Genomic DNA, 20,212 nt, shown 5'->3' with positions numbered 1-20,212 from the left:
AATGAGAGATTGTTGCAGGGTGCAGCCAAGAGAGGGGACCCCAAATGGGCATTTAAAATGGGGTCCAGAACTCAAGGCACCCAGGAGATTTTAAGATGTCTTCACCCCTTCCCCCACAGGTGTGAGTTGGGAGAGGGACACACAGAGCAAGAACATGCAGGGCTGTTTTGTACAGCAACAGCTTTATAGCTAATCCATGGCATAGTCATTTGACATACCTATAGCCTTCGGCTGGTCACTTAGGTATGCTGAATAGCTGTGGCCATGCTCTGGGCCAGGGAGATAAAGAAAGACTCCCCCCGCCCAAGATGTGACTGGTAGGCAGGTCCCCCGAGTTACAGCGCCTGTGTGGGAGCTCAGAGAAGATTGGCTCCATAACATGGGGCCACACCTGCCCAGACCCATGATGGCAGCCGGATGGGAGCGGGTACCGGCCTGTCCAGGATCTGTGGGCTGTCAACGAAGCAGCCGTCACCCTCCACCGGTTGTCCTGAACCTGTACACCCTCCAGAGCCAGCTTCCCCCAACAGCAATGTGGTTTACCTGCCTTGATCTGAAGGATGCCTTCTCCTGCATTCCTGCGGCACCTTCCAGCCAACCCATTTTTGCCTTTGAATGGAAAGATCCGCACACAGCGGTCAAGACTCAGTTGACCTGGACTAAACTGCACCAGCAGTTTAAGAACTCTCCAACCTTATTTGGGGAAGCCCTAGCAGGAGACCTGAAGCCCCTCACTAAGGGGAGGCTGGACCTGACCATTCTGCAGTACATGGACGACCTCCTCCTGGTGGCCCATCCCAGGAATGGTGCTGGGAGGGAACGCACACACTGCTGAAGCACCTGGTTGAATTAAGGAAAGAACACCAGAAGCACATCCTGAACACACTCCTACTTTTCACGTTGAGTTGCAGAGGGCACACGCGGTGTATCTGAAGTGCCCCCACAGCCGTCCTCGCAGTCCTCTGTCATGGCCTTTCATGGTGCTCCATCGGGTTCACCTGCCCCAGCAGCCTACGAGCTTCCTCGGGGTTCTGGTGCGTCACCCAGTGCAACGCTCAGCAACCAGGCTTGTCAGAAGTACTCACGGTATGATCAGGGGTGCGGATGGAAAATGGAACCTTAGCTAAATTCTACCAGGAAACTGGACTTCCCTGGACAGACTTGCTGCCGCTAGCATTGCCTAGGTTGCAGGAGTCACCCCTTGGATCCACTACAGCCAGGCCAAAACTGCAGCAGATCCTGAGGACCCGAGGACTAGGCCTGTACCTAGAATACCTACGCTGAGGCACCAGAGGAAGCCAGCCAGTAAAGAAGACACCAAGGAATGGACCATTGTTCCACAGGGTACCTGACTTTAATTGGCACCTTCGCAGGAGCATTGGGAATTGGACTAGTGACTGTGACCCCTGCAGAATGGAATCCCATGGAGTGGATCACCCTAGGAATAGTTGATCTCTTTTTGGTCTCTGCATTTGGGTTTATTGTATGCTTCACTTAACAAATACAGCCCCTGTCTCAGCCCCAGCCTGCAAATGTAATACCCCTGGGCATAGAATTATGCTCAGCAGTAGAGTGCTCTTTTGCTATCTCTCAAGGTTAGCTTTCAGCTCCTCCACTGACATGCCATCAGTTTGCGTTCAGCCACGGCAATCCCTCTGCACTTGGGGAGGGAAGGTATACTGGACTGGAGTGATATCCAGGACCATAGGATACCAGACTCTGAGGTGTCAGGCATATGGGACCCTGAATCTTCCGGACCTTGGTCCAACACCTGGGGCAACAGTGACTCATAAGGCAGACGCCAAAGTGTTAGCCCTCCAGTGGTACCAACACCAGTATCAGCAGTTGCAACCCTCTCAAGGACCTCAGCCATATAGCCAGGTATATAGTGATACTAAAGGGATAAAAACACCTTATAACATCAAAGGGGGGAATATGACAGGACATAGCTGAGCAGTAGCTATTCTTAGGTAGGAGCTGACCAGCAGCCATTCCCAGACAGCAGCCATTCCCAGATAAGCAGTTATCTCAAGGTCGTACACTAACCCCCATTTTAACAGCTGCACTCCTTCCCCTCCCCCTTCTGCCTGTGTAACAAGCATATAAAGGAAATTCCAGCTTGAGCTCATTGCTCAGAATTTGGAGTTCTATTGTCTCATCTGAGCCCATGCGTGTAATAAAGGGTCGTGCTCTGCCATCTCTACTGCATTGAGTTATTCTTTCCTGCAACAGTACAAAGCCTGTCTAATTCTTATGCTATATAACATGTTTTAGTAGTTGGCAGGGCCAGTCGCCCCTCTGAATAACTCTTTTAAATAATTCTTCTCTTTTAACCTTGTTAATTTTCTACATCAATTTTAACATCACATGTCTGCTTCATACAAATTATGGTGTTTTATTTACTGGACTTACACAAATTTATAGTTTAACTTTGGCAGAATTAACATATCTTTCATCTTGAGTCTTACTATCCATGAGTATTATATGTCTTTTTACTTATTACAGTTTCTTTCATGTCCTTTTGTAGCATTTTAACACTTTTCATTTAGATTTTAAATTTACATTTTTCATCTATTCCTACATACTTCATGTTTCTTATGCCATTGTAAGTGAAGTTGTTATTTCAATTACACTTCTGATTGATTTTTTCCATTATTCTTTATGATTTTTCATGTAAATAAAACAATTATATTTTTCTTCATGGTTTCTGCTTTTTCACTTTGTTGGAGTGCAAGGGGAGCAAATCATGGTGACAATATCCAGCCTTGACATATCCTGCATGTTTCCCCCATTGCTAGACACAGGTGGTAGGCTCTGTTTATGTTGTTTAATAACATAAACCAGTCTTACACAGTGATTAGCCCATTAGGCCAGAGCTAATCCATAAGTCATGTTCTGAAAATCACCAGAGATAAAACCCACACAGCCTGAGAAAGCCACATCTGATCATGGAAATTCTCTCCTCAAACCTTCATCACTCATGAATATATTGCATATTATGGCAGACACTCTTGATGCAACATCCAGATCCCCTTGCATTCTGATAATTTATTTTTTAAAAAGATTTTACTTATTATTTTTGGAGATAGAAGGGAGGGAGAAAGAGAAGGAGAGAAATACTGATATGAGAGAGAAACACCAATCAGATGCTTCTCTTATGAGCCCTGACTGGGGACCGAATCTGCTACCTAGGCATGTGCCCTGACCAGGGATTGAACCAGTGCCCTTTCAGTTTGCGACATGATGCCCAACCAAGTGAACCATATCAGTCAAGGCTGATAATTTCTTACTAAAAATATCTTTAGATAAATTTTAGGGCTTTCTCTAATGATATATAAGCAGGATAAAAATGCTATATGGTTAATCTTCCTGGGAGCATTCCTCAACAGATGATAGGAGTTGCTTGATAAATGAGGATCCTCCCCAAAACGGAATTTATTTATAAATAATTGTGTATTTATTCCCATATGTTTAAACTTCAGTCACCTTCAAACTACTCTCCATTTGATGCAATACACCTATTGAGAGTTTTTTCCACTGCTCAAAACTGTTTTTGAATGCATCTATTTTGATGTCTTTTAGTGCTTCTGCCATTTTTTGTTTCACTTCTTCCACATCAGCCAAACTTTTCCCTTTGAGGACTTTTTTATCCAGGGAAACAAAAAGAAAGTCACTCAGGGAAAAATTGTGGGAATAGGAAGGGTGGGGTATGGGGGTCACGCTGTTTAGTCAAAAAACTGCTGAATACTCAGCAGGGTATGGACAGATATGCTCATAAGTCACCCATCATAAAGTGGACAAATGTGTTGAAAGGGTCTTCAAAAACAATTCACTGAAGCTGAGAGCAGCTTCTCACAACAATGCCAGCTGGTACACTATTGATATATGTGTGTTCCTAGAAAACTCACCTATAGGGGAAGCCTATGCTACAAGATGCCCACCCTCTAGAAGATAATTCCAGGCTTTTTGTGTCCCCCCATATATCTCTTTTACTTGTGCCTTAGTTGGGACAACTTTAATGATTATATATGTTCTACATCATCATTTAGATATCTTCAAAAGTCTGAGCCCCAGTTTCCCATAGTGGTAACCTATTCATGAATGTATTGGCTTCCTTCTCTTCTGTGTCTCACTTCACGGTTACCCTAATTCCTGGGTTCAACTTTCAAATAAATTTCTTGCACTAGAATCTTTATCTCTGGGTCTGTTTATTGAGGAACATAAAATAAAAGAAAGGCATTTTACAATCTTATCCCCCTACTTTTACAGCCCCTTTGCCTTTTTCTATTGAGCATCCTAAACTTCGTCTCATTAGCCCAAACTCCAGTACCCAAACATGTCATGTTCTGATGTTTTGTATCTTTCTCAGAGCCTTTCCTTCTGTTAGGATGCCTTTCTATGACTGTGTACCTGGCTATTCTGTTTTTTAAGACTTGGTTCAAAAGTCATTCTGTCTAGAGTGACTTTGTCTTCCTACCCAGGGCCAAATGCCCTCTCCTCTATTCTCCCAAGCATGGTCCATATATCTCTGTCATGATGGACGGTTCCCTAAAATGGTCACAATAATCTCACCAATCCCTCACAACCTTTTGCTATGTGACTTTGCAAATACTCTCATTAAGAAGCAGAATCTAGCCCAGGCTAGTGCAGCTCAGTTGGTTGGGCATTTTCCCCTCAAACTGAGAGGTCACTGGTTTGATTCCTGGTCAGGGAACATGCCTGGGTTGCAGGTTCAGTCTCAGGTTGGGGCACATACAGAAGGCTACCAGTCAATGTTTCTCTCTCACATGCATTTTCCATTTTCACTCTTTTGGAAGCTAGCCTTCATGTAAAGAAGCTTAGGTTACTCTGCAAGTAAATAAGATACCACATGGAGAAGGTATCATTGTGAAAGAGATACAAGGTGCCCTGCGCAACAACCAGCACCAAGGTCTCAGACATGGGAGTGGGTCCTTCTTGGACACACATCAAACACCACATGGAACACAGATGAGCCCTGCCCAAGTTCCTGGCCCACAAAAATCATGAACAATACAGTAGTTGTTTTAAGCTATTGAATTTTGTGGTGGTTGTTATACAGCAATAAATAACTGCAAAGTCTATTATAGAACTTACCATTAAATACTATAATTACTTGTTTACTTGTCTGTCTTTCACACTTGTGAGCTATGCATAAATGGGGACAGAATATTTTCATCTTAATAGCTGTAATATCTGACACAAAAGAAAGTTTTACAATGATGATCCAATAAAAATAATGGGGGCTCAGCAGGGAGGAGGTCACAGATAAAACTTGTTACATTGGGATTCCTTTTTTTTTTTAGGAAATGAGAACCCCAAACCAAATATACTAGAAAATGGTTGTAAACGAGAATGAGATAAAAATTCAGAGTAATTAAAAGGGATTTCCAAGGCATTTTGTTTATGAATTCTCTAAGACTTGGTGAGATTCTTGACCTCTATTTCAATCAGTGTGCAGCCTAGATGAGACCTATAGACACTACTATTCACAGGAGTCTGTCAGGCAGTCACTACTGTATGCAACTGAACTGTCAGTCATGGTTCTCAATGTCCAGGAGAAGCTTATGTCATAACAGAGAAGCAGATGCACTAGGACCCTGCAGGTCTCAAGAGAATATAGTAAGGTGTGGAGAACAGGAAGGTGAGCTTCAGCGGTTATAAGTTTTCTGCTAATAGGTAAATTACAAACCTTTAAATATGTCTTCACATGTCTCAAGGATAATAGATTCTTAATAAATACTGGTGCCTGAATGAATAAACAACAGAATGAGCAGCTACCATTTAGGAGCTTTGTCATGTTACAATGTTGAGGGTCAAGAACACACTGAATTAGAATAATTCTAACCCCAGGACATTTTTGTTTGCTAAGAAAGGAAATGATCAGGGAAAATTTTAACAGGTTTCTTTCATCTCTTTGGATCTATTTCATAGAAGAAAATGCAGACTTCATCCCATGAAGATACCTCTGAGGAAATGCAATATTAAGAGCACCAAAGACACAATGACTACCTTCCTAGCTTTAGGCTTTCCTAATAAAATTTATGGCCAGGTACAAAATACTGAGTGGAAGTGACAGAGCAATTATATGGAGATTAAGTTAATGAATATAAAATTAAAGAAACTATCAAGTTTGGATGAAGGCATTAAGGGTCCTCTGTCTGTTACGTGGGTATGCTCATGAGAAGGGAGAACAAATCCTCTAGGACAATAGCTCCATCCATTAGGAGTAAGAGGTAGGATAACATATTAGAAGTGGACAAAGAGCCTTAATCAGTGATGAAAACCAATTATCAGTGCATCCTCAGATCATATGAGGTTTAAAGAGAAAAACAAAAGACAGTACAGTCAAGTTCCAAAAAACCAGAAAGGAACTCTAGGTTTCCAGAATGGAAAGAATCTGGTTCCCTTGCTAGTCTCAAGGTTGGAGAAGTGAGCCTGGCCCCCAGTGCTAGGGTGTGGAAGCAAGGCTGCGTGGGAACAAAGGAAAGGAGGGTTCCTGAGAGATTGCTTAACACTGTTTTTTAAAATTATTATTTTTTATTCAGGAAACCTTGTGCTAACATAATCTTACAGGGTACCCCAATATATGACAGAGACAAATGTATTGCCATGTGGTTGCAAGAAAGCAGGAAAAGTAAGGGGATCTTCAGAGGAGCTGGTAGGAGTTTAAGATGCTGCTTCATGGGACACTATGCTAACAGAACGTACTTGGAAGACTACTGGCCCAGGACATCTGTAGGCCTTTGTGGATTGCTTGTCTACTGTCCTGGTTTTTGGTCAAGACTCAGTTTGTTAAAGGGCCACTTGGCAAAATGGACTAAAACTATAACTGAAGATCGTAACAGTGAAGACAACTTCATCCACATCATGGCAGGGAAGAAGGCCCTTATCTGTCCTTCTCACTAAGGTCTCAGCATGGTTTATTCTTTCTGGAAAATATTTTTCAGGCAATGATTGAGGCTCTCAGTGGTTGCCAGTTCCAACTTAGTAACACCTAAATTTATCTGACCCAATAGGTTCTGGATGGCCCTTTGGGAAGAGATGTTGGAAAAGGTAACAGCACCCTTGATATTTCCTGTTGCTCTCAGAGAAGCCTCAAAGTCAAAGTCTACTTAGTAATGAAACTTTACTTAGCGAGCACTTAGTAATGAACCTTTAAGATACTAGCTTTTGTCCTTACTTAGGAATGGTTGTAACCATGTAGCTAAGTGTCTAACCTCAGACACTAGAAAGTGGTTACAAACCCAAGCTAAGTAAAGAGAGAGAAGAATGGCCTTGAGGGCATCTCAGCCCAAATGAGAGCCTTTAGGGTCAGAACGTTTCAGAAGGTGAGTAGGAAGGTGTCCAGTGTCACAGGCATTTCAGAGACAAGGAGCATCTTGGGTGATAGTCTGAACTGACACAGTGACAAATAGTACAGATTATTATGACTGCCCTCATACAAATGGCAGAATTGAGTGTTTTCTCGTTACATTGTACTAGGTTTCAGATACTCAGCTGGAGAGTCTAGGCCTCAGATTTTCAGTAGACACTTTTAAGGGTAGGGTAATGCCTTTTTTAAAGAGGTGACCACAGCCTATTTACATACAGCCTATGTTCCAGAGTGCCCCCTCTTCATTGCCACTTTACCTCTTCCAACTGGAGGCACAGATTCAGTGTACTGAGTGGGGGACTGGCTCCCAGCAAGCCCAACCTGTCTTGTGATCTTACAGCAATCTGACCTTTCCTCTGGGCTGGGTGGATGCTGACTGGTGTTCTGAAGATGAATGAGTGATGGAGGACTGCAAAAGTTCCCTGCCCAGCTTCTCATTTCCCAACAGTGAAGCTACCTGTTTGGCTATGCTAATTTGCTTCTGAAGCAGGTGAGCTCACCCCTGCTGCTCAGACCAGTGAGCCAGGGCATTGTGTGGGAAATGGGGAACTGCCTTTTTACAAGTAACTCACAGAGCCCAGCTCCCTCTTTGAATAAGTGGATGATATTTCTTGAGTTCCTTCTCCTCAATATAGCCCCATCAAACATTCTACCATACCAGGAGCCAAAAATTGTATCAAATGGGAAAACAAAAGATTGTTTGGTTCCTGTGGAGCAGGTAACAATAAGCCACACTTTCTGAAGTGTCTTCGAAAGGAAAGTCGCGATGTCAACTTTCAGAGAAAGGCTCTGGCCCAAAACCAAACTGCAAGCTACAACAATGCTCCACTAAACATCAGAAGTAATTTATCTTTTATCCAGAGAGGCATTTCTCATGTAGAGGGAGAAATGCTATTCATACCACATAATCTCAAACTTTCAGTTTACTTTAGTTCAGTTTACTTCCTCTTTTTCTTACGAAGCATAATGAACGTAGCCTGTGATAAATTCTTGATGGACTGAAATTTAGCTGAAAAGTTTGCACATTCACAATTCTGCCCCTCAAAATTCTGTCTCTGCTTGAGAGACAATAAAAGTCAAACCAGTACTTTACATTTTCAGGTGTTAAAAGGCTCTTAGGGCTATGTATGCCCTCTCTTATACAGAGAAGAAATTCTCTTGTTAACCCACACCTAAGCTATTCAGTAGCCAAGCATTTGAAATGAGCTGAAGTGAAGAGTCAAAACACAGAACACTTCATAAAAAGGGCTTTCAGTTAAGACAGCTTCAAAAAGCTTTACAAAGAAATATTGAAATAGTCTGGTCATTCAGAGTCAGGGAATGATTGCCTCTTACCTGGGCTTCTTTCACTATTCCATTTTTTGTACAGTTTCCATTCTGTGAGCTGTCACTCTGTTTCTTGTGATTGGGTAGTTTTCCATTGCAAACAGCACCACCTCCAGAATTGGCCATCTGTGTGAAATGATGGAACCCAGCAGTTTTTTTCTCCAGTGCTTCTCGGCAAGCTGCAGTTTTGAAGTTAGTGAGGGGATGGCTTAAAGCACTTGGGGCTGAGTCTTTGGAGGAATCCTACCAATCAGGCTTTTCCAGAAGAAGAGCAACAATCTATCTTTTGGTCAGATCTTTGAAACTAAAAACAAACGGTTACCTTTCCACTCCTCAGCTCAGAATGTGGCTTCCACAGCAACAAACTAGCTCCTGAAGCTGCAGAGAGATTGCCCAAGGACTGTGGAAATCAGGAGACTGCAAAACCAGTGGTAAACTATGAGGGGGCGGTCTGGGAGGAGGAAAATCTTTTACAGGCACACACACACTCACCTGGAGTCTTCTACGTACATATAGTCAGTACTGAATTTACATCTATTCCCCACCTTCCCCTTGTGCATTTAATTACATTTTCTTGGTTGTAAATCAAGCTCAAAGTCAACATTTCTTTTTGCTGTAAAATAACATTCAGAAGTAATTGCCAGGAGCTGGAGGAAGGCGAGAATAGGAAGTTACCGTTTAATGGGCACAGAGTTTTAGTTGGAGAAGACAGAAAAAGTTTTGTCAATAAATAGTGTCAATGGTTGCACAACAATATGAGTGTACTTAATGCCACTGAACTGTACACTTTAAAATTGTTAAAATGGTAAATTTTATGTGATGCATATTTACCACTATACAAAAGTGGCAAAAAAAGAATATTCAGAATACACCTAATGTTAAATCCACCTAATATTTAACCTAATGTTAAAATCAGTGTTATAATGAGAGGTACTACTAGCTCACAGAGAATCCCTGTAAGACGGAAGACTAGGAGACAGAATATTTGGTTTCTTATCCTGGCTGCATTACATTTATTTTGTGACCTTGCAGGAATTTTCTCTCTCTATGCCTCACTTTCTCCACCCATAAAGTGAGATAAAAAATATCTCATAAAATGAGATATTTTTGTGGGCTAATGCCTGATGAGTGGTAGGAAAACAAAACACTGGTTTGGCTTTGTTACTGACACAGGTGTTGCGAAGCAGATGGTGACTGCAGCATCCCAGTCTGGATCAGTTCCGGTTTACTTGTTAGTTCAGTCTCTCAATGCTGGATGTCAGAGGTCTGTTTTCTCTTATGAAATGGCATTGTAGTGATATGGTTAGCAGTGTTAATCATTTAAAGCCTGTTGAGTCCTCCCAAATCCACTTTCATTGTTTTCCTGAATCAAGGATTCTTTAACAACAGACACTTAGAAAAGTAACCCATTTATTGGGTCAATGGACAAAAAAAAACAAAGGGAAAACAAAATCAAAAAGATAGGAACAGTCCGTGTTGTCACAGCCTCATTTCCTGGTTCTTAGCTTTGGAGAGGGTTTGTTTCCCCTCCAGAAAGAGGTGGCTTACAGAGGAGATGGTGATCAAGCTTTTCTTAACCACAATTTGCATGCAAGAGTTAATACCAAGTTAATACCCTTTGTGTCTCAAGCTCAGAATTTATAATGCATCTCTCTTAGCCATTGCTGTGAGAGCAGACTTAGTTTCTTATTGGTCTCTCTCTTCCATCGTTATTACACTGGGACTTGGAAGCTAAACCTGTGTTGTTGGCTTATTTCCTCTAGAGTCTAGACTTACCCAAAAGATTGATGGAAGAGTAGAAGAGAGCACTGATACTGTTGGCCTGACTGCCTGAGCTTACTGAGAAAGACAAGTTGAAGACACTCATTTTGACTGAGCTTTACTGACCTGTATGTAGAAAGTCATTTTTAACCTGAGGGTTTTGAGATAAAACTAAATTCTGAACATCAGATATATCTATTCCTTCTCCTTTTCTTTTCTTATTTTCCCTTTCTCCTATTTTTCCTCTCTCTTCTTTTCTTTCTTGCTTTCCTTTATTTTCTTTTTACAAAGGACAAAACTATACATAAAAAAATCTCAAAACACAGATGAAATCTGCTTCCTTTTCTTTTCCTAATCACAAATTGCCAAGGTCAGATAATCACACATAGACATTCAGGAAATATCTACCACATATGCTACACTTGAAACTCTTCTACTTGCCATATTGATATATGTGAATTGCTGTGTGCACAAATTCATCTGAATATCCCAACCATTCGACATCAGATACTGAGGATGGGCATATCAATGGTGGTTCATTGTTTTATACCATCTCCAGTGAAAATAAATGTGGAAGTCTGTTTGAGTGAGTGGTAGCTTGGAGTGTAAGAATATTGATTGTTTCTAGTCTGAATGTTTATGTTCCCCTCAAAATTCTTATGTTGAAATCTTTACTCACAAGGCAATGATATCATAAGGTGGGGTTGTTGGGAGGTAGTCAGGTCATGTCATTAAGATAGAGACCTCATAATGGAATTAGTGCTCTCATAAGAACGTGTCAAGAAGTCCCCTTGCCCCTTCAGCCACGTGAGGTTATAGCAAAAAGATGCACCTTTAGGAAGCAGGTCTTCACGAGACACCAAATCTTCTGGTGACTTAATTTTGGATTTCTTAGCCTTCATAACTGTGAGGAATAAATTCTGCTATTTGTGATCTATTCAGTGTTTGATATTTTGTTATAGCAACGGTAACAAGCTAAGACATTGATCAACAGTAAAACACAGACCAATTATTATGATTCGATGCCTCTGAATAAGTAAGTGTATTTTAGATCAACCAGTAAACCCAACAATTGTTTGAATAACTATTGTATATTAGGTTATTTGCTTTCATTAGGACAATGAATAAGACATAGGCAGTCTTCACTTTCATGAAACTAAGAGTTAACAGCACCTGCATATCTTCTACTCAAGATCTGTCATTATTAAAGGTGAAAATAAACCTTCCCTTTAGTGTATTAAGGAGGAACATCAAATCAGTTAATGACCTTGTGGTATTCTCTGAAAGGACATTTTTGTCCAGATATCAGCTTCTAAGGGTAGGCAAGAAAGGGAAATTCAGAGGCTTGGTAATATGTTCTGAAAAAGCTTTGGGAAACACTTGGAGATAGAAAGTTGATAGAAAAGAGGAAATGAGCAAAATCAATGGTCAGAATTGTACAGTGTCTAGAAATCTATTTGGTGAATTAATCTTTACTCACATGATGGAGGGTAACAATGGTGCAAAAACTAAAATTCCAGCAAGTTAAGTGACTTTCCAAAGCTGCAAGAATGTGTGGCAGAAGTAGGTTATGAATGCTAGGTCTCTGAGTCCAGAGCAAGTCCCCTTTCCCTAATACCATGATTTCTGTCCCTCAGCTGTTTTCTTGAATACATTGATCAAGAAGTAAAATAACAGAAAGTGATATGATTTGGGAAATTTCCTTGAATTGGCCAAGTAACAAAAATAATTTATTTTGCCTTTCTGATTCATTAAAATCATGTCACCTATTAAATAAAAGCAAAGATCTAATGGCATCTCAGTATCTACTGGGCTTTGATTGCCTGGGATTCCTCTACAGGTAAGTATGTACATTTTCTAAAAGATTTAGTCTGCAAAATTCTCAGTGTAAGATGATTCAGCTCAAAGACTTTTTTAATGAATAAGTTATAACTATCATGACATAGAAGGCCAGATACCAACGTTACAGATATCATGTGTCAAGGTTTTTCTTCTCTTTTTCAAAACATGGGCTAATAAGATAGCAGTGCTCTTTTAAATTAAAAAAAATCATGTTATCAATGACTACCGCCCAAGGTCAGCAACAGTGGAATATTTCTGCTTTTCCTCTAGGAACTAATGTCCACGTAAGCCCTTTTGTAGCAATTACCTTCAGAATGTCTCTGAGCAAAGAATAGGGTTTTATACTACTTTGGATGTCATAACTCTTTGCCTATGAAACTGAACATCTATTTTAAAAATAAGTCCAAGATTCAGACTTTCCAAATATAGAGCTGGATACTTCTAAGAAGCACTCAAGAACCACTATTATCACTTTACTATTTTAGAGGTTTGAAGATGAGCTTCTCGAAACCAGTATATTTTGGGATAGCAATCTGACTTTGTTAATTCACAAAAGCACTTTTATACCTGCCAAAATTACTTTATTTGTTTCCTTGGGGGAGATTATTTGTTCAAAGCAATGATGATTTATTTAGGTGGTTTTAAATTAATATTTGGTATGGTATAAAATTGACAACCTAGTTAAGTTCTACCTATAAATCTTGTTATAACTTCTGTATGAATTAAGAACAATTACTTTTATGATTGTTAACTGACGTGATTAACATAAGTTGAGTAGGCTAAATTCTCCTTAAACAAAAGTGACATTTATAAACTTAGTTAATGCATTTGCCTTAAAACATTTTAAATTTAGCTGATTAAATGCCTTTAAAACTTAAAACATCAACTCTAGTGATCTATGGGGTGACAGATGTTGCAGCCAGATCACCCTGACATCACAACAGCATGGATGGAACTGGAGAGCATTATGCTAAGTGAAGTAAGTCAGGTGGTGAAAAACAAATACCATATGATCTCACCTATAAATGGAACCTAGTCAACAGAACAAGCAAGCAAAATATAACCAGAGACATTAAAATAACGAACAAACTGACAGTAACCAGAGATGATGGGGGAGGGGAAAACAGGGGGAGGGGAAGAAAAGGGTCATCAAGGAACATGTATAAAGGATCCATGTACCAGGCCAAAATGGGAAAGGATTGAAGGTGGGTGGTGGGGGTGGGTGGGGTGGGGGAAAGTAGTGGCAGGAAAATGGGTACAACTGTACTTAAACAACTATTATATATATATACACACAAATGCACATATGTATACATACAAATAATAAAATAAAAAATAGAATAAAATAAAAATTTAAAACATAATAAACTATAAAAATGTTCCCTGAAAGTAGGGTCAAGTCAAGGAACATGTATAAAGGACACATAGACAAAGACAATGGGGGAAAGGATTGAATATGGAATGCAGGGGGTATATAGAACAGAGGAGAATAATGAGGAAAAAATGGGGACAACTGTAACTGAACAACAATGAAAAATAAATAAAATTTAAAACATAAAATCACTTTAATATATTTTATTTTCTTTTAAGAACTTCAAATGGCTACTGAAACTTCTAACCCTAATAAGTAAAACTTGCTAAGCACAAAACCAACTTATGTAAATTTAATAATTTTAAATAAATTTGTCCTGGCTGGTGTGGCTCTGTGGATTGAGCACTGGCCTCTGAACCAAAGGGTCACTGGTTTGATTCCCAGTCAGGGCACATGCTTGGGCTGTGAGCCAGGTCCCCAGTAGAGGGTGTGTGAGAGGCAACCACACATGGATGTCTCTCTTCATCTCTTTCTCCCTCCCTTCCCCTCTGTCTAAAAATAAATAAAATCTTTTAGAAAAACTCTAAAATATTAAGAAAATAATTTTAAATACATTTATATGGCAAACACAATTTTACCCAATACTCAATATTACCTATAAACTAGTTAATATTCTCTTACACGTATTTAAACTGATAAGACTTCTATGTGAAAATATCTTAAATGTTATAGGTTATTCAGGTCATTTGTACACATAGATTATATCTAGACTTAATAGGTAAGTATTAATACTATGGACTTAATTTTTTCTTATTTTTTGACAGTCAGTGTGGCTTCTTTTTATCTTTAGTTATTGAGTTCTATTCAGCTAGTCTTCAACTGGTTTTCAAGAGCAGTTGCTCTATTATTTAGTTGTAATTTTCATGTGGTTGTGGGATGAGGCCAGCACACTCTGAGGTCCTGGCCATAAGTCCTCTGGGCTTTGTTTTCTTTATCATTTCCCTATTACCTTCAATATTTCCAGGACTGAAAATACAGTCACCCAACTCTAAGGAACAGGTGTGTCCTCTAGATGAGGTTGAGGTACTAATACATTTGTGTAACCTGTCTTTCACTTTGCTAGTCACTTAATTTGAACTCCAAAGTATAACTGAGTCATTTTACAGCCTTGCTGGGTGGGCCTGGTAGAGTGTGTGCCTTTTCATTGATTTTCTGTTTACCATTTTATGGAATCAGGTTGCTATGGGGACAATTGGCATGGAGAATGACAATGCCTTTGGTCATTGACATATACTACTGAGTATCTTCTCATTATGCTCTTCTGCCCTTTCCTCCTCTAGTGGATTTCTCTTTGCTATGTAAGAAAGCAAAGGAACCATTCTGCTCTCTCCCTGTCAGGCTAGAAATCAGGGATCTTTGCTAGCCTGCCTAGAGCTTCAACCACCCAGACTCTCTGTAGCTATTCTGTCTCCAGGGACTTTCCTCCTCTAAGGTGCACTGCCTGGGGAGCAGGGCAAGGCCCTCCTACTGCCACTCACCTGTGCCTCTGCTTTTATTATTTCCCTTCCAATTTCCTTTTTTCCAACCTGGAATCATCTCTCTTCTAGCCTCTGAGAACATACCTCTCTCCACAAACGTGTCACTGTCACTCATGTGAGTCTTCTCTTCCTGAGTTTTGGAAGGTTATTTGTATTCTGTTCTCTCGGTGCAACAAGAATAGAGCAGCATAACAGCTAGGATAAGGAGGGCAGCGAAGATTAATAATGCCCATCAGTTACTATATTAGAATAATATTCTGTAACAGCAACTCATCTCTATCCTTACAACACACAAACGTAATACAAAGAAAGAAGCGAACGTTTTGTTCCACTGTAACATTTCACATGAATGTGTATGAGCTTAGGCATTTTAAATTGTTTCCATTCAACTTCATATACCAGTGATTTTCAACTGGTATGCTAGAAGAATTTTTAAAACATGCAATGCCTGACTATTCAGTTAGGGCCACTGACCTCTTTTCCCTTAGATTGTCAAATAAAAAATGACAACAACCAATACAACAATAGTCATTCACTGTGAATAAATCAAAATTACACCTATTTTTTGTCGGATTGGCAAAAAATATTTTTGTATGCCACAAAATTTGAGTAATTAGTTCATGTGTGCCATGAGATACAAAAGGTTGAAAATCACTGACAAATACATGTACACTGAGTTACACTGTGGATAATTGGGTAAGAAACTGTTGTCCAAGACTTGGAAATGGGCAACAGAAATGACAAAGTGTCTTTTCAGTGGAAGGCAGCACAAAGTATAGTGAAACATTAAGGGTTCATCTAATTCTATGAGTATGTGCCCTTTCATTGGTTTTATGTTGGCCATTTACAGTTATGTGGGGACAAAAGTTAACTTGCAGAAAACTGATAGCTATGCTAATGACTCTTGTGGATAGAAATGCAGTTTAATTTTGAATGGTAGAGATACAACTGGTTTCTGCCAATTTGAAAAGATAATCCCAAACATTAGAGTGCATTGCCATAGTGGACACTATCCAGTTTTATATCCTATATTAGAAAATTCATTTGTTGCATTCCTCTTTCTCTCTATATATCTATCTATATTTGTCTGTTCTTCAAATTTTCCTTTGACCTAGTCTTAATATATTACTGTTGATTAATTAATAAAGTGAGTAAAAACTTTGATGTGTTCATTTTATGTTTGTCTAAAAGTAAAGTTTTTTAATTTTTGAAAACTACACTTATTAAGTTGTAGAATAAACTATTTTGTTGGATTCTACACTGCCATTATAATCTTCTTGCTTTATCAGCAATATTCAATAGTTTTGCGGAGTTTTTCCACATTTTAGTGTCATAATAATCTTCACAACAATAGGTGGCAAAATTTCCATTTTATACATTTAAAACTGAGGCTCAAAGAATAATTTAACTGTAGGTCCCAAATAGTTAAAAACTGCTCTGTAATGTAGCTGAGTTTTCAATATTTTTTCATTTTGCTTCAAACTCTTTACCCTGTGTTACCCTGAGCCATTTTAAAGTAAAAATTACTCAGAACTACATAGTATTCCTGTAAAATTATAAGTATTGGAAGACCTGAGAGTCCTCATTTTAAGCCTTTTCAAGAAAAAGCAAACTGTTAACTTTGGAGGCTTCAATGCAAAACAGCATTTGGTAAGATACCAAAAATGATGTTTTAATTGGTAATTCAGCCAATTAACTTTGGAATCCCAACTTTATAGAGGGTGGCTTGCAGGACATTGGATAATAGATGTCACTTGTATTAAGGAACATATGCTATTTAAGTAACTAACATTCAACAATCTAGTTGTGAAGGCATGGCATGGACATGTGAAGTTTTAAAAAATCCATAAAATTAAAAAATGTAAGCAACATTTTTCAGAAAAGAAATAGATGTGACATCACAACTAAGTAGCAATTGGTTATCAAATGAATTATCTTTCTTTGTGGAAATAAAAAGGCATAAAAGATAATGTTTTATATTAGCTTGGTATTTGGGTTCAAAATTCAGTTCATCTTGATTATTTTTCTCCTCTGCAAACCACAAGAGAGGTATCATTCAGATTTGAATGGTACCACTACTAGAGTACCTATACTGAATATAAGAATTCTTACTTTCTTCAGATAGGCTTGTCTTCATTATTTTTTAAAAGAATTTTTTAAAAGATTTTATTTATTTATTTTTTTAGAGAGAGAAGGGAGGGAGAAAGAGAGAAAGAGAGAGAAACATCAATGTGAGGTTGCTGGGGGCCATGGCCTGCAACCCAGGCATGTGCCCTGACTGGGAATCGAACCTGCGATGCTTGGGTTCGCAGCCCACGTTCAATCCACTGAGCTACGCCAGCCAGGCTCCATTAATTTTTTTTACTGTCCTAACTCATGATTTATGATATCTTATGGAAATGTTGTAAATATTTTTTCTTGAATTTCCTGACAGAAAATACAGGATGAGGCAAAAGTAGGTTTACAGTTTTTCATATGGTGAATACAATAATTAATAAATAATACAGGATTAACTGTTTCATGTACTCACAACTGTAAACCTACCTTTGCTCCATTGTACAGAAGGACTAGCTACCTAATTTGCAGGCCTGGTACAATATTAAAATGTGAACCCTTTGTTCAAACAAGAAGCAGAACTTTGCAGCATCCTGGAACCTAGCTCAGGCTCCTTCCAGTCATAACTCTTTCCAGATTAACCATTATGCCAAATTCTAACAGCACAGATTAGCTTGGCCTTAAAAGATTTTTTATATCAATGGCACAATGCAGAATATACTTTTTTATGTCCAACTTCTTTTGCCCAACATTATGATTGTGAGACTTTTCCATATGCTTACATGTAATTGTACTTAGTTTATTCTTATTGAATAAACTTCATTGTATAGATTCTTAAAATTGTTAGTACTAGTATCATAGTAAGGTTAATTCCCGCCCCCCCCGAATTTTCCTCATACATGAACACACATAGACATACCTGTGTACATATAGACAGAGAGACAGACAAACAGACACACACATTATGATGAATTCTGTCACCCTGAATGAAGGTGGGGAAGGGAGTGTTGCATACTAACTGGGTTTTGACCTTTGAATAAGGTGTCTGTTGTCCAGAAAGTGCAATGTGTTCCATCTCTGAAAGACATTGGTTGACATGTTGAATCAAATTGTCTTCTTTTCCAAAATGGCTACATTTTTTTTATTCTTTCTGTGAGGGAGCTGGTGCCGGGAAACTTTAGCTGAAGACATGCCAAATGTATATATAACCTGTTTTTCCAGTTCTGGGAACGTGACAATTTTTCCTCACTCCATTTCCCATTAGTTGGTTTTTATTTTTTGCCATGAAGAAATCACACATATATAATGACTTGTGGAAAAATTCACAGAAACAGCATGCAAGGAAGATATGCATCAATTACACTTTAGCTTGTTTTGAATGCAGGGGAATGCCATCAAATACTTTCTTCTGTTTTTGAAATTTCCAAGATTGATCTTTATTATTTTTAATTGAGCTACTAAGATACAATTCATATACCATACAATCCACTCATTTAAAGAATACAATTCAATAGTTTGTACTATGCTCACAGAGTCGTGTAATCATCACCACAATTTTAGAAAATTTCATTACCCTAAAGGAAACTACATTCCCATGAGCACTCACTCCTTATTTTTGCCTCCCTCTCTCCTCCCTTCTCTTCCCTCTCTCTCTCCTCCCTCCATTTGCCCCTAGCTAGATAACCACTAAAGTAATTTTTCTCAACATTTTTACCATTGTACTATTTTGGAAATTTTGTATCAGTAGAATTATATACTTTGTGTTCTTTTGTGAATGGTTTCTTTCACTACTTCATTCCTTTTTATGGCCAAATAATATTCAGATACATTATATTTTGATGGACAGCAAGATTGTTTCTACTTTTTGGTTATTACAAATGATGCTTCTGTGAACATTTGCATACAGGTTTTTATGTGGAAATACATTTTTATTTCTCTTGGGTATGTACATAAGAATTGCTGGGCTATATGTTAACTTTATATTCAACATTTGAGGAGCTACCAGACTGTTTTCCAAAGTGGCTGCATCATTTTACATTGCAAACAGCCATGTATGAGGATTCTAAATTCTACATATCCTCATTAAAATTCACAATTATCTGTCAGTTTGATTATAGCTATTCTAGTAGGTATGAGGTAGCATCTCATTATGGTTTTGATTTGCATTTCCGTGATGCCTAATAATATTGCACATCTTTTCATATGCTTATTGATTATATCTGTGTCTTCCTTGGAGAAATCTTTATTCAAAATCTTTGCCCATTTTTAAATTGTGCTGTTTCTTTATTAATAAGTTTTAGGAATTCTTTATATATCTTAGCTTCAAGTTTCTTAATAATGTGATTTGTGGATATTTCTCCCATTTTGTAGGTAGTTTCTCTATGATTTTTTGTTGGGGAGATGATTTTTTTAAAAAAATCTTTACCTGAAGATATGTTCATTGATTTTAGAGAGAGAGAAAAGGAGAGAGAGGTAGAGACAGAGAGAAATATCAATGAGAGAGAAACATTGATTGGAGGGTTGCCTCTTGTACATGCCCTGACTGGATATTGAACCCACAACCTAGGTATGTGCCCTGACTGGGAAACAAACCTGCAACCTTTTGGTGCATAAGACACTCCTGGACAGTATGTATTTTTTTTTAATTTTTCAGTTACAGTTGACATACAAGGTTACATTAGTTTCAAGTGTACAACTCAGTGGTTAGATGTTACATAACTTACTAAGTCATCATCTGATAAGTCTAGTAACTCCCCTCTGACACTGTACACCGTTATTACAATATTATGTACTATGTTCCCTATGCTGTGCTATACATCTCCGCTTTTTCACTTTCTTGATGGTGCCCTGTGAAGCACAAACGTTTAATTTTGATGAAGTCAAATTTATCTCTTTTTCTCTTTCACTTGTGCTTTTGGTGCCATTACTATTATTCTTAAATAAGATTTCAAAGCATTTTTGAATTGTTAATGCTTACAAATTAAT

At 38.6% G+C, this 20,212-nt stretch overlaps 1 protein-coding gene across 1 annotated transcript in view; it reads right to left on the bottom strand.

Moving 5' to 3' along the window:
* SPTLC3 (serine palmitoyltransferase long chain base subunit 3) overlaps positions 1–8,979 on the bottom strand; it is a 152,669-nt gene extending 143,690 nt beyond the window's left edge. The window contains exon 1 of the mRNA XM_045833316.1: positions 8,729–8,979. Coding sequence (XP_045689272.1) covers positions 8,729–8,845 — 117 coding nt within the window. The 5' untranslated portion in view covers positions 8,846–8,979. The remainder of the gene's footprint in view (positions 1–8,728) is intronic.
* Positions 8,980–20,212: the final 11,233 nt, after the last annotated feature.

The sequence above is a fragment of the Phyllostomus hastatus genome, unplaced genomic scaffold, assembly GCF_019186645.2.
Source record: "Phyllostomus hastatus isolate PE091 unplaced genomic scaffold, TTU_PhHast_1.1 phas_contig_17, whole genome shotgun sequence".
In the NCBI taxonomy this organism is placed as follows: domain Eukaryota; kingdom Metazoa; phylum Chordata; class Mammalia; order Chiroptera; family Phyllostomidae; genus Phyllostomus; species Phyllostomus hastatus.
The sequence above is the reverse complement of the archived record's forward strand: the minus strand, read 5'-3'. Positions and strand labels throughout refer to the sequence as shown.